At 62.4% G+C, this 17,926-nt stretch overlaps 1 protein-coding gene and 1 long non-coding RNA gene across 2 annotated transcripts in view; one reads left to right on the top strand and one right to left on the bottom strand.

Moving 5' to 3' along the window:
- The window catches only part of LOC103678895 (dapper homolog 3-like), a 40,492-nt gene extending 28,585 nt beyond the window's left edge, over window positions 1-11,907 (top strand). Inside the window, exons 4-5 of the mRNA XM_040620094.1 lie at window positions 8,890-9,124; window positions 9,706-11,907. Of these exons, the coding sequence (XP_040476028.1) occupies window positions 8,890-9,124; window positions 9,706-9,752 (282 nt within the window). The 3' untranslated portion in view covers window positions 9,753-11,907. The remainder of the gene's footprint in view (window positions 1-8,889; window positions 9,125-9,705) is intronic.
- On the bottom strand, window positions 3,634-6,453 carry LOC121100044. The gene is made up of 2 exons (XR_005831780.1): window positions 6,217-6,453; window positions 3,634-4,030 (listed from the first exon to the last, which is right to left on the bottom strand). It is a non-coding gene; the product is annotated as an uncharacterized LOC121100044 (long non-coding RNA).
- Window positions 11,908-17,926: the final 6,019 nt, after the last annotated feature.

The raw sequence follows: 17,926 nt of genomic DNA, 5'->3' as shown, positions 1-17,926 counted from the left end.
GCTGCAGGTCCCCACCGGGCCGCTGGGCCGACGCTCGCCAGCTCCTCCCACAGGGGCGCTGCTACAGCCTCGGATCCTGAGCCACGATCCCACCCGACACGGGACAGGCTCCTGCGAGCGCCTGAAGTCCTGTGGTTCCTCCATGGGCGCCCATTCCGCGGGGGTCACGTGGCCACAGGGGAGCCCAGACCAGAACACTGAGCGGGGATGCCAGGCGGGACTTTAGCAAGCCCCCAGGAGACGGGGTGTGGGCCTGTCACCTGGGGAGTCCTCCACCGCCTTCTCTGCCCCCCCCAATCCTTAGCACCCCCCCCAGAGCAAACAGAGCGGCCCTCTGCAGACACGGGACACCCCTGCCCACCGTGGCAGTGGCTGCTTCCGTGCGGGACACAGGCAACAAAGAGAAGGCATATTACACAGGATTGTCAGAAATGGGGGTGGTCCTGGTGCCCCCCAAACTTTGCAGGTGACGGGGAAGGAATTACAGTCATCTGCGTGTGCCCCAGGATCTGGTTGATGGAGGCCTCAAGCTCGCTGGCCTGCAGGCATGGGGTCTGCCCTCACCCAGTTCTGACCCTGGGAGGGCCTGAGGAGGGTCCAGGGGACGCCCCTACTCCCCACCGTTTCTCCACCACCAGCGGGGGCAGCCACCACCTCTCCCGCGCTCCTCAGACTCTTCCTGGCCGGGGGACCGGACCTCGTGGGCGGCTGGCGCCCTGGCGGTCTCCCTGGTGGTGTGGGCAGGAGCAGGGCAGCGCGTGTGTCCCCAACAACACGGTTAGTGTCGTGAGGTGCGGCCACAACGGGGCTGAAACAGCCTTCCCCGAGTCTGGGCTCGTCCTCGCCCAAACACATTCCCCGGAGGCGCAGCTCCCCGTCCTCACTCACCCGGGGGCATGAGCCGCCTGTTGGCCATTTCAGGGCCGGTTCGGGGTCTAAGGCGGTGATCCTCGCAGTTTCTACTGGGTCCCTCAGCACCTGTCTCGAGCACCCACCTGGGTGCCTGTCCCACCGCCGCCAACGACCCTCCTCTCCTGCCCCCAGGCCGCGCCCCCTCGGCCTAGTCTCCGGCTTGGGCTCCCGACGCTCTTCATTTGCTCTACTGAAAATCTGACTCTGGTGAAATGCAGCACTTTTCCCGCTCTTGGCATCTTTCAGCTGAGTCACTGCAGAGAAAATAAGTGAGGTGCATGATGTAGGAAAATGTCGGGGTTCAGAGCCGAAGGCCGAGAAAGAATTCTGGAGACGTCTTCAGTGCAAAAACGTGGTTTTATTCAAGCACGGGGACAGGACCCGCGAGCGGGGATAGGACCTGCGGGCGGAAGAGCAGGCCTGGGGTCGGGAGGAGCGGTGGGAATATACTTTCAAGTGGGAGGGGCTCAGGGGTAGCGCAGGCTCCAGGTATTTCCAGGACCCTGGGGGGCTGCTGGGAAAGGTCATTCATTACTGGCTAAGAAAAGCTGAGTCCTGAGACCCTTCGGATGTAGATGGGTGGGCCATATGCTTGGGGGCGATGGCCATATGCTTGGGGGCGATGGCCAACACGTATCTGGGGAGGGGGGTTTAGAGATAAAGGACGTTTCCAAAGGGATTTTTATGTGTTAAAGTCGACTTACGGGATCGTGGGGGTCGGGCTAAGGTTAAGCTAAGCTCGCCTTTGCCCTTAGCAGAGTATCCGCATGGAGGTCGTTGAGTCCCTAAAGGAAGTTCTCTCTGTCCGTTTCCAGGGCTTGTCGAGGGGCTGTACGCAGTAAGGAAATTCAGTTTTTTATTCTTCTTCTTTTTTTTTTTTTTTTTAAGATTTTATTTATTTATTTGACAGAGAGACAGCCAGCGAGAGAGGGAACACAAGCAGGGGGAGTGGGAGAGGAAGAAGCAGGCTCCCAGGGGAGGAGCCTGACGTGGGGCTCGATCCCAGAACGCCGGGGTCACGCCCTGAGCCGAAGGCAGACGTCGTTGCCCAACGACGGAGCCACCCAGGCGCCCTCAGTTTTTTATTCTTCTTGCCTTTGTTTCGTACATCAGCGCTGCCGGGTCTCCCTCTGGGCTTAAGGCCACGGAGCTCCCGTGAGTTCTTTGGGCTGCGCCGTGGCCGCTGGACAGAGGGACTTCTCTCATCCAGTGGCCGCCGCCCCTGCCCCCGCCCCCACTCTCTCTTGAGACCTCGCTTCCTGTTTCAGTGAGAGAAGCGAAGCCCAAGCCGCGGAAAGAGGGCTCTCCCAGGCCTGCAGGGTGCAGCCTCCGCCTCTGACCTGTGACCAGCCCCCCTCACCCTCCCAGAGGGCGGGCCGCTGCTCCTAGGAAGGCACTTCCTGTCCACACCCCAGCTCAGCCAGCAGGCCCCTCTCCTGCCTAGCTGCGGTCTCTTTCCAAGACCCTTCCCATTGCACTCGTAGGCGCCTTTCCCTGACTCCACTCCCTGCCAGCTGCCGTGCAATTTGCGTTTCGGGCACACCTGTTGCCTCCCCCTTGCTCACTCCCCCCTGCAACCACAGGGTCTTTGCACGGCTGTTCCGTGGCAGGGACGCACAGCTCTCCTGGGATCCCTGACCCAAACCATCTCTGCAAAGCCACCCCTTGGGAGCAGTGCAAGGCCCGTCTTGAAGAGACCTTGCTGTACTTTAATGCCCCCTGGTCCAAGTCTTGAGAACTGTTTGTTTTGTGATGAAGTCCAATGGGACAAAGGAGGGTCTGCCCAGGGCACGGCCCTCCCTGGGAACAGGTTCCTGACCACCATCTCCCCTGCCCCGGGTCCCAAACGCTGGCTGGCCTCCCCCGCAGGGGCCTGAGCGTGGGCAGAGGGGTCAGGGACAGCGACAGGGAGAGGGCTCCCCCCTCCCGCACTGTCTCCTCCTGCATTGCCCCTCCCCTGGCTGCCGGCAGGGCTGGCGGGGGTCACCAGAACACTGTGTCCTCATTCAGGAACCACATATGTCCCAATGGGGAGATTTAAATTCCTTCAGGGTCACCCATCTGTTGTGGATGGTGGTGTGGGCTTGTGGGGGGGGGAACGCCTTGTCCGACTCCCCCAGTCCTGCCCCGGCTGTCGGACCGGGAAGTGGGGGGTGGGCAGGCGATTGTCAGGTCCCAGGGCTGGCCCACGTGGGAGGGTCCACATGGGTCCCACAGAGATCCCCCTGCCTGGGGCTCTCCGTCCACTAGCTGCATCGTCTGTCCCTGCATTGTGGACATGGGGGGGGCGGCGCTCGCTTCCCCTGGAGGCGCTGCCCCTCCCGGGACTAGCCAATTCCTGGGCTGGGGGTAAGCAACCTGCCCGAGGGGCTCCATCTGTGTGCAAACCACCCAGCCCCCTCCACCCCCGCCTCCAACCCTGAGCAAGCCTCCCCTCTGGGCCCCTGAGGAGCGCGCTCTTCTCTGTGTCCCGACCTGCGGGCCTGCTGAGCCTCACGGTTCCTGTCAAACTCGCCATCTGTCAACAGCCCTCACACGGGCTCCGAGTTTGGGGTCCTCTCCCTGGACGGGTTTGCGTTTTCTCTCCGGCAGCTGGAGGCGCCGTCTGGGACGAGCCGGACAAGACGATCCACGGGGTTTTGGTGATGCGGGATGTGGACGCCACGCACCCAGATGGGCACTGAACGCGGGCGGTACCTAATACGAACACAGCAAAATTCATGCTAGTAATTTTAATTTTTATTTAGTGAGAAAGGCATCAAATGCCAGGTGGGAACCAGCAGACGAGTGGACAGGGACGGAGGCTCAAAGAGAGACTTCCCATTTGGGGCCCATAATGGCACCATTTCCCTGCGCGCTGGGCCCCGCGGATGATACGGCCAGTCCACAGACGCTGTACTTCGCACGCTGGGGACGTTGCCGTGGTGATGATGGAGGCTTCCGGGTTGGCATCTGGGGTGCTGTTGACAATGGCATGGGTGTTGGTGGTGGTGCAGAGTGGAGAGGACGTCCACGAGGTTTCCAGGGAGAGGACTCAGTGAGGACCTCTCCTGTCTGGCCCGTGCTCTGGGTTCACGGCTGTCCATGGAGGCAGGGCCAGGCTCCCCGCAGGAAAGAACTGAAGTAAAGAAATCTTATAAACAGAAGATTTACAGCCATGCGGGCAAGGCCAGGGGCTCTGGGATACCCAGATGGGCAAGTGTGCGAGGTCTCGCCTCTCCTTAAGCAGACTGCAGTGAGCACTCCTTCTTCGAGGCCGCTGCGGGCTGGGGACCCGGGAGGGGACGCCCCCAAGACTGGCTGGCCAATGCAGGAAACAGTGGACAGGGGTCTGGGAGAGGCAGCCCTAAAGTGTTTCCCCAACAGCAGGGTGGCCTAAGACAGAGAATGGATTGGGCAGTAGGGTGGATCCCATGTTGACCAGCCACGCGCCAGCCAACCCAGGAAGGACCCATCCCAGTGGCCCTGCAGAGCCTGCAGCTTTGGGGGGGGGGGGGTCCTGGAATAAATCTGGGGAAGATACCTCAGAAAAGGACCTTTAAATGCCCCAACCACTTGGGGCGCCTGGGTGGCTCAGACGTTAAGCGTCTGCCTTTGGCTCAGGGTGTGATCCTGGAGCCCTGGGATTGAGCCCCACATCCGGCTCCTCCACTGGGAGCCTGCTTCCTCCTCTCCCACTCCCCCTGCTTGTGTTCCCTCTCTCGCTGGCTGTCTCTCTTTCTGTCACATAAATAAATAAAATCTTTAAAAATAAAAATAAAAATAAATGCCCCAACCACAGGATTGGATCCCATCTGCCTTTGGGGGAGTTGGGGTTATTACCTGGAAGGAGGGCAGGCAGAGGGCCCCTTGATCTCAGATCCAGCTCCTGGGAGGCCCCCACCGGATGCCTTGCCAGTTGAGAGTGGGGCCCCCACCCTCGGACCTCAAGAAGGCCCACCCATCCCAGGCCTGGGGTCTCGTGACCACCCTGCTGAGGACCGTTAATCGCGCGGTTAATGACTCAGCACTCCGCCGGGCTCCCCCGGCTCCTGCCAGCCCCTCCTCACGCCGTGACCACAGCTCGGCAATGGAACACACGAAATGGGGCAAATCACTGCTATTGACGATGGCAAACCCGTTCCTGCAGTGACCGCATAGGGTATCAAGTTAATCCCAAGGGAAGCACATAATGGGGAGTGTCTGCCAGTGAATAGGGCTGTTGTCACCACCATCCAGGGCTGGGGCAGGACGCTGGGCCTGCGGGGATCTGGAGGCTGCTGCCAGGGGAAGCTTGGAGGCTGTTTTCCCATGCACGTGCCCCGTTTCTCTGGAGGTTTTGTTTCCTCTCCCTTTCTGTTCTTGCCCGTCCTCCAGTGGGACCTTCCTTCTGTGGAGAGACAGATGCCTCCGGAGGCGGGGGAGGCCAGGGAGACCAGGGAGGTCTCTGCAGGCGGCGCGTGCGTGCCAGCAGGCCCCGTGGCTGGCCTCCCCACCCCAGCCTGCTGGAGAAGCTTCTGCCCTGGCCGGTCGGCGGGGTGAGCCATGCAGGGCTGTGCGGCACGGAGCCCGGGACTCTGGGAGCTGGCAGGACAGACATCCCCCGACCTTGGACCTTGGGTGACCTGGCCCGGGCAGGCCTTCCTGTGCAGGAGTAGGCCTGCGTGTACACAACATGCTGGAGCAGGCAGACCTGCACGCACGCGGGGACGGCCCCTGGCTTCTGCGGGCTTTGTCTGGGCACGGACCACCGAAGGACGGCGCTGTGCTCTGTGGAGGTGGGGGCAGGTCGGGAGGCGGGGCTGTGTTCAATGCCTTTGGCAAAACTCCCAACAGCAGGGAGGAAGTGAGACTCAGAGGCCTCGCTCTGGAAGAAAAGCCCCTGAAACAGCTGCAGCCCAGCCCCCCTGGGCCCCACTTGGCAAAGTCTCCCCAGCGAGTGGGTGGCCTCTGAGCTCGGTTCTGGAGATGCAGGTGGCGGCTGAGGGCCCTCCATGGTGCCCCAGGAAGGGATGGCCCGGGCGGGGGCTGCCAGCCAGCCCGCGGTGGGGTCTCTGGGGCGGCGCCCACCCGAGAGGTCGAGCTGCGAGGCTGGGACACAGGCTCGGTGTGGGCGTCTGGGAAACTGGCCAGCGGCAGTGTGCGCCCCATGGGCTGGCCGAGGGCTTGGCATCCTCCCCGTGGGTCGCTGGGGTCAGGCGCTATGGAAACCCAGCAAGAGAACACTTCCATCTACCCCTGGGGAGGAAGGGGCCTTCTAGGTGCTTCCCTTTGGGAGCTGCTGGACCCTGATGCAGGTGGCATTTTATTGTAACTTCATCCCACCTGGAATCCAGAGTGGCAGAGTTCTCGTGGGCACAGGAGGAGTGGCAGCGAATGCTTCCGTGGCCCCTCATGCTCGTGTGGGCGTCCCTGCGGCCGTTCTGCAGCCAGAGCCTAAATCAAGGTGTAGGCAGGACCTCGCTCCATCTGGAGGCTCTGGTAGAGTCCTTCCTGCCCCTCCCGGCTCGAGGCGGCCTTGCTGTTCCCTGGCGTGTAGACGCATCCCTCCTACCTCTGCCCCCGGGTCACGTGGTGACTCTGCCTGCCTCCCTTGTGTCTGCTTCCTCCCCTTGTAAGACACGGCGCATCGGACCCAGGGCCACCCTCATCCAGGATGACCTCATCTGCACTGATGAGGTTACCTTATTCCAGGTAACGTCACATTCTGAGATTCTAGGGGACACGCGTGTTTGGGGGACACCATGCAAGCATGTATAGTTATTTAATCCTTACAACACAACACAGGGTCCCTGTGGGACGGGCACAGACATGGGAAGGGTGCATGGAGGGGCCCCGTGGGGAGCAGACACGTTTCAGTGGTACCTGTGGTCCTAGACTTAGTGGCATGTCCAACCACAGCAGCACTGACCTGGTTCGTGGATTTGGGCAGGGCGGGGTGGGGGGTGGCTTGCATCTTGGGGCCAAGCTCACCTCTGAGGGCCAGCTGGCTGTCAGCTGCAGCCGCAGCAGGACACTGGCCTCCCCCCGTGGCCTGGGCTTCCTCACAGCACTGTGGCGGTTGTAGCCGCAAGCGTCTGGGTGCAAAGAGAAAGCCAGGTGGAGCCTGGCCTTTGTCCCAGGTGCGCTCAGGTGCCCGGCCCAGGAACGCATGTACCGTGGCGTGTCCTACCCGAGTCCTGCTGCCCGAAGCCTGGTGTGGGAGGTCTGCCGGCCCACTGCCCACGGAGAGCAGGTCACCTTCCGTAATCCTCCTTGGCATCCCGCCCAGGGTCGGTCTGGCCCCACAGGCGCTCAGAGGCCATGCCTGGCGGGATGTCCCCACACTGCCACCTGGTGGTCGCCGCCCGAGCTCCGGAAAATTCCAGGTACCTGGTCCACCTGTGGCTTCTCCAGGCCCAGGTGTGGACTCAGCAGGGGTTTCTCACGAGCATGGGCTCCAGACCAGATGGTTCCTTCCCCGTCTGCTTCGTCCTGCGTGGGGCACTGTCACCCAGGAGCTGTTGGGAAGAATTCAGGAGACTGTGGAACACACGGGCTGGAAATGCCCAGACCCCCAACAGAGAAGCCCCACCGAGGAGAGGCCACGGCTCCCGAGGACTCCCTGCCTCTCCATGCAGCCGTTCCCTCCCCAGTGGACGGTGGATGGGCTTCTCTCCATCTGGGGTGAGGGGTCACAGCTGCCGGCCTACAGGACAAAGATCAGGGCTGGGCCGGGCGCTGGCGGGCAGAGCCGGTTAGGCGGCTGGGCTTGTGTCTATGAACAGACGCTGAGGGCCCCTGGCTGCTGCCCCCCTACGGCCTGATGCGGTTCAGCGACCGTACCCACCGAGAGTTTCCCGCCACGCTCAGCCCCCTCCTGTCGTGACCCCGCATGTCCCCCATCCACCCACCGGTTCACTCTCTCCCTAGGAGCCCGGGATGTGACTCACGCAAAGGCCTCTGGGACCTTCGTTGTGGGGAGAGAGGCTCATTACAAGTTAGTCCCGGGCAGTGGCAAGTGCCCTGACAGGGGCTGTGGAGTGACCGGTCCAGGAGGGAGGTGGCCAGTGAGTGAGAGCAACCTGCAGAGTGGGGAGGGTGAAGGGGCCGGGGAGCACACAGGCTCAGAGGACAGAAAGCTTTCCTCCTGCGGGGATGGCCCCCCGGGACTGGCGTTCCAGTGGAGGCTTGTTTCTGGTCTTTCTGGCCTCCGGAGATCAGAGACGGTGCTGCTGTGCCTCGGTTTCCCTGAAATCTCATCTTTCAAGCCTCTCAACACTCAGTCTGGGGACTGCTTTGCATGGAAGGTACACCAGGTGGCCGCCGTCAGCCACAGCCCCAGATCCCCTCTCAGTGGTGGGCAGAGCAGGCTAGCGGCCAGCGCCCAGCGTCTGGATGCACCGCGGGGCAGGGATCCAAGCTCCAGCGCCCCGCCCCCACCGTTGCCCTGGGCAAGCGCGGGAGTGGGGATGTTGTCCCTAACCTTAAAAACTGATTACCGACCCTGCAGTCTGAAAGCGGATTACATGGGAAGGTTAGCGGGAGGGCTAGCGGGTTTTACGGACCCAGGCAGCGTCTCCTCCAACGCGTCAGTGCTCCCCCTTCCCGCGGAGAGTAACTTAGTTGCAGGGACTGTGGCCCTGACTTCAGGGACTACTTGCAGGTAAGAGGCTTTGGGCGGGCGTCTGTCCTCGGGGGTTCTGGGGCTTGGGGTTTTCCACACCCCCTCCTCACCTCCCCCTTTTGCTGGGAGGGACACCAGACGCATAGGCCTGTTTGGTCCCGTCTCAGGTCTGCGCAGCCCCGTCATCAGGCAGAAATCCAAGACACCTCTGTCTGTCTCTCGTCCCAAAGACCCTGTTTTCAGCGCCTTCAAAAAGCGTGCAAGTCCCGGTTCTTCTCAGGACACACACTGAGCCCCTCACCGCGGCCCCTGTGCCTGGGCCGGCCGGTCCCCTGAGTGTGGGGCTGTGACTCGCCTCGGGTGACCAGCCCTGGTGCCCACTCCTGCGTTAGGTTGTAAAGACTCCGGCTTCCGCCTGTCTCTCCTTCCCGCTCTGCTTCCTCTGCCCGACGGAGCCCGCGGCCGCCACTTCGAGAGCTGCCCTGGGAGAGGCCCACAGACAGGGGACCGAGGCCAGCGGCCGGCGGCTGGCCAGCAAGAAGCTGAACCCCGCCGCAGAGCTCGGCAGAGTGTGCTTCCCCGGTGGAGCCTTCAGACGGACCTCAGCCTCGCCACACCGGCTGCCAGGTGTGGGGTCATTCGCCACATGGCAGTAACTACCATGCCCGGCGCCCCGTTCTCGCCCGGCAGCCCCAGGGCCCTGTCACACCCCGAGCACAGCAGAGTCCCTCCTGCAGCTTGCCGGCCAGCTGAGCTCCCTCTCCGCCGCCCACAGGCGCGTTGTGCTGTCCTCCCACCTTCCCCGTGCTTCTGCCTCAGGGCCTGGGCGCTGGCTGTTCCCTCTGTCTGGGATGCTTTTCCCTGAGCTGTGAGTAGCTCACTCCCTCACCCCCTTCAGGTCACCCACCTAACCTTCCACTCCTGGTGCTTTCCTTTCCCCGCGTGCTGGACCCCGCAGCATCCGTCAGCGTCCGCACTGTCCTCTGTCGCCCCTCACCCCTGCGCTCTGGGACTACGGGGATTTCTTTGTGCGTGCCTGTCCCCCCCACCGCTGCCTCCCTCGTGCCTGGATCCGCACCGGCAGACCCTCGATCACGGTCTGTGGAGTGAGCGGTTAAGGGAGCACAGGGTGAACGCAGTGTGCCCAGCAGAAAGCGGTCTCTGGCGCTCGGCCGACGTCCGGCCACACAAGTCTCTGTGTCCCACAGGATGCCGGCGAGGATTTGAAAGCGTGAGCATATTGGAGGAAACGTAATCCTCGGGCCTGTCCCGCATGTTCTGTTCCCGTGACACGCTGGTGAGGACAGGAAGGAAGGACAGGGCCGGAGACAGACGTGGGAGCCAGCTCGCAGAAATCATACCCGTGTCCGGCTGGCTGGGCCACCTCCCGGGGATTCCTCCTCCGTCTTCCTCCCGTGGCCTCGTTGTGCAGAAGGGAGCACCCGGCAACAACAATTGACTCCCGACCTTTCCTCCCTGTTTTCTCCTTAAAAAGTCATGACAAACATTTTTTAAGAGATTTTATTTATTTGAGAGATGGAGAGATAGTGAGAGACAGAACGAGCAGGGGGGAGAGGCAGAGGGAGAAGCAGACTCCCCGAGGAGCAAGGAGCCCGATGTGGGGCTCGATTCCAGGATCTGGGATCATGACCTGAGCTGAAGGCAGATGCTTAACCCACTGAGCCACCCAGGTGTCCCGGGAAACATTTTTTAACTCTGCCAGTTAATGCCCGAATCTGTTCTTGTAAAAAATTCAAAGATAGCAGATAAAGCAACCCGCTCTGGGCCCTGCCTCCTGAGCACCCTCTCTGGCGTCTGCGAGCGCTGGGAAACCCACAGGGCCCAGGAGGCGGGGGCCTCGTGGCTTTTCCTGCCCCACACCCATGGCGGGTGTGCTGACGGAGCAGCAGCCAGCCTGGCCCCTGACTTCGAGTCCCCCCAGGACCCGCCGTGCAGCCCTGTCACTCCATGTCACTGAAGTCTGGACGTGGCTCGTCACTGCTGTGGAGCGTAGCCTGCCCAGGCCGTTGCAGGAATGGGCACTGATCACGGCACTGCTATAGCCCGAGCCCCGGGCCCCGGCCCACCCACGTGGCAGATGGAGAGGAAGCTCTGTGCACACAGTGAGGGGCGGGGTGGAGCCCAACGAGCCCCGCGGACGCCAGCCACAGGCCCAGGGCAGCGGAGAAGGAGGAGAAGGAGGAGGAGGGCGCCAGCAGCCGCCGGCTGTGCTTGGCAAGACTATGAGACGGAGCCAGACTCAGACGGGAGCTGCTGGCGCAGAGCAGGGAGGAGAGAGAAGGAGACTCCAAATATCGGGCCCCTCAATGCCGGGACGGCTGACACATCTCCAGACCCCCAGATCCAGCCAGGTGTGACGGCGTGTGCGTCATACCCTGGACGCCGTGTCTGCACAGGGACACGCACCTGGCCGCAAGCCGGGAGACTGGCTCACGTACATTCTGGGACGCTGAGCGGGTGGAGGAATTGGTTTTCAGCTGATGGGCCTTCCGATGACAGGTGCCCTTTGTGGGCCCGGGAAGAACCCTCCCAGGCAGGCATCACCCCCAGGCCCTGGCTCCAAGGGCTGAAATACGGGGTCGTCTCACCAGGGGGACAGTGAGCAGAAGCCACTGGTCTAGGAGGCAGACCACGAGAGTCCATAGAGCTGTTTACAAATAACGTGGCCTCCTTTTCTAGACACGACGCGTCCCTGCTTCTTGAAGTGAGGCCTGGCTGCGTGTCCGGCTCTGAGCCTTTCAAGGTCAGCTCAGTGTTTCCTGCTTTGGTGGTGGTGGGAAGCTGTGTCAGCTGGGGCTCCTGGTCCCCCGGGGGAGCGCAAAGAGTAAAAGCCTCCGCTGACCCACCCTGGACACAGGGCGGCAGGAGGTGCAGCTCGACGTGTGCGTGCACGGTGGGGGGCTGTCTGCGGCACAGCAGGGCCTACTCCAGCACCACTGCTAGGCTTCCCCAGACGCGAGGGGGCTCTGCCTCTCCCCTCCTGGGCTGGAGGCAGCGGGCTCAGGGCTGCTTCTCGGGGAGGCTCAAAACACCTTACTCCGGGGTCCCTCGGACACAGTGAGAGGCGCAGTGTGGCCTCTGCAGGGGTGCGGGACCGGGCAGCGGGAAGCACAGCTCTGGCCCCGTGAGCACGAGAGGGGAGGGTTCCATCTCGTGACAGTCCCCTGGGCTCTGTCCTGACAGAGGGGTGGGTCCTCCTCTGAGCGTGTCCTGGAACGCACAGACGTGAATCTTGCCCTCCCCACCCCAAGCTGGGAGAGGTGAGACCCCCCAGCCCACCCGGGATCAACAGCGCAGACCTGCTTCTGTGGCTCCCAAAGCCCGGGGACCCCACACGTGGAGACGTTGCCAGGAGCCCTGGGTTTGCTTGTACTTGGAGACGCCCTGATTAAACGATCTCCACAATGCGAGGTGTTTGTAATGGTATTAAAGATACTGGTGTGGTCTTGTGCGTACCCCCCGTGGAGGAAGCCCGCTCCCCGGGGTGGCTCGCAGCTCTGTTCACACGCAGTGTCCATACATCTCCGAAGATTACCATTTTAACAGCTTTGGGTAGAGATACCAGGAGGCAGCTACATTTAACAGGGCATAAATCCAATTCCCCTGCGTTCAATTTTCTCAGGCTGCAGGATCAATTTGAGCCTGTCGGGACCTGACTCTGGAGTCCATCAACGCCGGCTCCTTCCCTCCGTCCCCGGTCTGGCTCTCCCCTTTCAGGAACTCAGCCCTGCAGAGGAAGATGATACAAAGTAACAGCCTTTCTCTCTTTACAGGGAAATCTAATTAGGCGTGAAGGGGACGCAGAGCCTGAGGCCTGGAGGTTGGTGTTGGGTGCTGCCGCCGAGGCCGCGGCCACCTCTCCAGCCGTGGCTGCGGATAACGCGCTTTGATTATCCCTAACGGCGTCTGCCGGCCCTTCCCCTGTGCCCCAGCCAGGGGGGGTCTCTCCACAGCCTCTTCTGGGGGTGCCTTAGCCCCATGGATCATCCACATGGCTTTTTGTCCTCGGTTTGTCCTTCCGCTGCTGTGGTGATGACGCAGGGGCCACGTTCCGAGCGTGAGGCCCACACCGGTCCTTGAATGCCACACGTCCCTGAGATGCACGCAAGTTATACCCCCATTTTACACAGGGAAGCAGGCACAGAGATGGTAAGGAACTCGCCCACAGTCACACAGCGAGCGTCAGGCCAGGGAAAGCTCACTCAGCGGCAGTCTGGACTATCGTGAGCTCCTGGGGCCACGCGCCCTCCTGCCTGTTCCGTGTGCAGCTGGCAGCCATTGTATTTACCCTCCCGGCAGCTCCGGCGTCCCCATCTGGCACCGCCTCTGCCTCTGGGCCAGTCGTGCTCTGAGCGGACATGCCCCCGCCCCGCTGCGGGGCCGGCAGCAGCGCCCACCTCTCTGGAGCCACGGCTGGGGCAGGGTGAGCCCACCGGTCGGGCCGGGACTCTGGGTGGGGCTGACAGCAGGGGCGCTGGGCGGCAAGCAGGTGGGCCTGGGCGCGTGGGCCGTCCCTGTGGGCCCCGCGTGCGTGCTCAGCAGGACTGCTTGTGGAGCCTACGAGCTCTGCGTGGTCACCTTTCCCTGAGGGAGCCCCGGACGCAGAGGCTCAGGGAGGGAAGACCACGGAGCCGAATGTCCGCTGCACCCCCGTGCCCGACCCAAGCTCCCAAGATGGGCTAACTAGTCCTCCCACTCGGGATTTAGCCAGAGCTGAGGAAGCTGAGTGGCTGCTTAGGAGATCTGGTTGTGCACACCTCCCTGGGCCCACCAGTTTCTGCCCTCTTGTCTGTTTCCCGGAGAGGAGCCCTGGCGAGGGCCAGTGTCCTGGCGTACTCAACCCTGAACAGCTCCCGGACGCTCTGGGACCCTGGTTGTGTTCCAGCCGCAGCCTGGGCATGGTTGGAAAACCCAGGAGTGGAGGGGAGGGACTGTGGGAGTGGTCAAGGTACGTCTGGGGTCCTGGCTCTGGGCGCACTCAGCCTCCCCTGGTACAGGCTGTTCTGCCAGTGGCCCCTCCCCTGTGCCAGCTCAGAAGGGCTGGCAGCTTCCATGTGTACCCTCTTGGGAGGCCTGAACTGGCATGTAAGGAATTCAGTTGCCCAGACTCTGGAGAGGCCACATGGGGAGGGCACGTGGGGAGACCACGTGGGGAGAACACATGGGAAGACCACATGGGGAGGCCACATGGAGGGACCACAGAGAGAGAGAGCTGTCAATCTTGCCAGAGAAAAGGGCTCTAGTAATCCAATTCAAAAATGTGTCTTTAGTAGGGACTCTTAGGGAGGAAGGAAAGATGTTGGACAACCGTCAAGACTAGATACGAAGAGAAAATAGTATCTGACATTTGATGAAAAGTCATTAGGCTCCCAACTGGCAGTCCACAGGAGCATGGTGGGGGCTCCCCCGTCCTGCCCGCTCACTCGGGACAGCCACAAACTACCCGAGTCTTTGTGAAGGGACGTGGACGCTGCCCGTGGCGGGGCGTGGCTCTCCCCAGATCTGCCGGGGACTCGTCGTGGCTCCATTGTGGTAGGAGAGCACCAGGCAGGAAGCACACGCCCCTCGCCCCAGTCCTGGGGAGTCCACCGGGCCAGGGGCCTCCGGGCAGCTCTCCCCCTGCCCGGGAACCCAGGGCACAGCCCCCCTGCCCCCACCCGGGAGCCGCCACCCCCAGAGCCCCACAGAAAGTTGGCGGCTCCGGCGCTAGGCCTCAAGGCGTGTGGGGCGGCCTCCTCCCTCTTACTTTGTCTGGGGCCCTGGTTCGTTGCTCTGCAGACAGAGAGCAGAGACTCCGCCAGGGGGTCAGGGGGCAAGCAGGCCAGAGGAGCAGCTGGCAGGCCCGCTCTCTCTGTGCTCCTGGGCGCAGCCACGAAAGCCCAGTGACGGCTTCTCCTTTCAGAGAGGCCCCGCTCGTGTGTGCGGGGCTGAAGCGGGTTGGACCGTGGGCTGGGGCTTTCACACGTGGATGCTGCCAGCCAGAAACCGGGCGGCCGGCTCCACCCGCGCTCGGCCCCCACTAACCGTGCAGCTTTGAGAAGGTTACTTAACCTTCCGGCAGTTTCGTCTTCTGTGTAATAGAGAGTGACCGTACGCCTGGTCGGCTTATCCACCCGCAGGGCGTAGGGCCCAGCGCAGAGCATAACGTCCGCACGTGCTGGCGGCTGTTACTGTCCTGACCTGAAGAGACGATCGTCCGAGTACGGGATGGTGACAGTGGGACCCCGAAACAGGACCGGGGACCTTCTTGGACTCAGGGGTTAGTGATTTTATGACACGTGTGGGTTTTATTCCTGGTTTCTCACGCAGCGTGTGAGGTCCTGGGAGACTGGGGTGTTGGTGAGGACAGCCCCACCCGAGACGTGCGGGGCTGCAATGGGGCAGTGTCCCCCCTACAGGAGGCTTGTTACTGGACAGACGGACGGTCGGATGGACAGGCGGAGGCCGTGTGTCACGCTGCCTCATAAGCTTTCCTTCCGTCTGGAGTGAGGTGCCGCTGGGGCTGCGTTAACCCCCCGCCTGGAGGCTTCCCAGCGGCCGGCTCGGCGGCCCTGTCAAGACCCATTGATTTGTTGTCCCTATCACTTCCGGTCACCACGGCCTCTCCCAACACTTCAGACCACGCGGTTGCCACGGCGACGAAATGACCCATAATAGTCCCTGCCTCCTGCAATAAGGGAAGTGACAGATCTCCCACGGATTCGGTGCTGGGGACAGCACGCCCTGCCTCACCGAGCGGAGCACCGCGGGCACCTCAGTCTGGATCCCTGCGGCTGGCGGCCGGGTCAGAGCCCGGGATGCCCCAAGAGCTGAAAGGGGGAGACGCTAGGTCCGTCTGGGCCTCTGGGTGGACCGTCAGGAATACTGGCCACTGGGTGGGCCGGGGGCCCCTGGGCCTCCTCCTAGGGCGGTGGGGCTGGCATTGGAGCTGCAGGATTGGGAAGGGGCCGGAGCCCAGGTGGAGAGCATGAGGGGTGTGTGCTCCGTGGGGACAGCGGGGCAGCGGGGGCAGCCCGAGGGGTCCTGGGGCCGGGGGGCTGCAGGGAAGCTACAGGGAGGGTCAGGAGCCTTGACGGCCTGCACCTCTCCTGGCTCGGGGGGTCGCAGGCTACATCTCTTCCTGCTTGTGGGGTCAGCAAGCGGAAATGGGGACTGTGGAAGGGAGCTAGCTTCCTGTCAGACTTCTTGGGCTGGACTCTCCCTGTTTACCGTCTCTGACTTGCTGCCCCTGGAGGGTGTACCTGAACCTTTGTCCTGGACCCCTCCCCTTCCTCGGCTATGCCCACAGCCTGGCCCACGTCTTCCCATCTCAAAGAAGTCTCCCTAGAGTGTCCTCGCTGTGAGGGGTCCTCTCCCCTCTCCACTAACATGGCTTTACCTCTGGGAAGGCCAGTTGCAGTTTTGCCTCCTACAAGCAGTACTCCAGGATTGCTCCAGTTGATGCCTTCTCTCCTTCCTCCTCTTTTAGGACACCTGCTCAGGCTCAGGCTGAGAGCAGGCTTCCCATGGGGACCTGGCTGGGCTCTCCCTTGCAGGGGTGTTGCAGTGGGCTGAATAGCATCCCCCCAATTCCTGTCCACCTGGAATCTCACAAGATGATCTTGTTTGGAAATAGGTCTTTGCAGATGGAATTAGTTAAGATAAGGTCATAGAGCAGTGGGATGGGCCCTGACGGGTCATTACAAGAAGAGACGCATAGAGAGAGACACATGGGGAGGAGGCCACGTGGCAATGGAGGTAGAGGGGGAGGGACACTAAAGATGGAGCAACACCAGGGACTGGGAGGGGCTGGGAGGGGCCAAGAAGGGCTGGGAGAGGGTGGAAGGAGCTGGGAGGAACAGGGAAGGGCAGGGAGGGTCTGGGAACGTCTGGAGCGGACAGAAAGGGTCTGGGAGGGGCAGGGAAGGTCTGGGAGGGGCGAGAAGGGCTGGCAGGGAGTGGGCGCATGGGGGGGGGCAGGGAGGGGCCAGGAGGAATTCTCCCTCAGAGCCCCAGAAGGAGCCAGCCCTGCGGGCACATGGAAGTTGGACTGTGTCCTGCTAGGACCTTTCCGCCCCCACGTGGCACTTGCTCAGTGGCCCAGCCCGCTGGAGACTGTGCAGGTCGGGGCTGGTTAGGGCCTGGCGCCCTGAGTTGCTCCTGGAGGGCTGTGGAGAGAGTGACTCCCCATGCAGGCTGTCCTCCTTGATCATGCCGGAGAGTCCCGGGGTCACTGGGGCTGGGGTGTGGAGGACATTGGGGGGTGAAAAAGTCTTGGAATTTTTTAATGTATATCCATTCTACTTGGAACTTGAACTAATTTTTTACATTTTGTTATTATCACGTAAGTAATCTCTACGCCCAACGTGGGGCTTGAGCTCATGACCCTGAGACCAAGAGTCCCACGCTCCACGGACTGAGCCCACCGGGCGCCCTGGGAATGTATCCCTTTCAGGTTGTTTCAGAAATGCAGGTCAAGGGCTCGTTACTCTGTGAGTTCTGCTGTGCTGTGGGACGATGTGGGCCTGAGGGGTCTCAGTGGGCAGGCGGGGTGCTCCCACCACCCGTGCTTGGCCGGTCCCAGGCTGCAGCCCCTTCCCCTGCTGAGGGGTCCTGAGGCAGGTTCTGTGTTATGACTTTATGAGGGTGTCACCGCGGCTCTTGCAAACACGGGCTCGGCTCTCTCATAACGCACCCCAGACCGAGCTCCTGCACATCCCACAGAACCCCTCTCTCCCTGACCTCGCCATCTCAGGAAATGGCTGTCCAACGTTGGGGTTATCCGTGCTTCCGTCCTCCTCTCACCTCCTGTGTCTAATTGTCAGAAAGTCCTGTCAGGTCTACTTGCAAAATATACTCAGAGCCAGACCATGTCACACCCCCCACCACTGTGGCCCTTTGGTGCCCGGGGGCGGAGGGGCAGGGAGAGGGGGAGGGCGAGAGGGGAGGCCTGCCTCTGCCCCTGTCCCCTCCCCGTGTCCCTTCTCCAGCGCTGGCGTGGACGCAGCTGTGGCCGTGCCCACAGGTAAATAACTGGACCATATCTGCACATTAGCGCACGACGGGCACCGTGCGGACCCCCCCACCCCCCGATGCGGGCGGGCATCCAGTTTTCCCCACGCTGCGCTCTGACGCACTCTGGTGACACAGCTAGACGATCCCGCGTTACCGGACATGGTTTTAGCCCTCGGTCGAGGGGCGTGGCTCGCAGGACACGCCGGTGGGCTGCGTGCTCCTGGCCCTTTGGGTTCCGCTCCTGCCCAAGGTTCAGGAGGCACCTCTGCCCACCCTGCAGGCCAGAGGGCTTTCCTGGACTGGGCACCAGGCTGGGAGGGGGCGGGAGCAGGCCGCTGGGGTCGCCCAAGGGAGGCTGCGCTCTGCAGATTCATGGTCAGAGACAGGAGCCAGGGAGTTCATGCCCCAGGCCCT

This window comes from Ursus maritimus, unplaced genomic scaffold (assembly GCF_017311325.1).
Source record: "Ursus maritimus isolate PB19 unplaced genomic scaffold, ASM1731132v1 scaffold_33, whole genome shotgun sequence".
Taxonomy (NCBI): Eukaryota; Metazoa; Chordata; class Mammalia; order Carnivora; family Ursidae; genus Ursus; species Ursus maritimus.
This window is presented reverse-complemented; position numbering and strand designations above follow the sequence as displayed.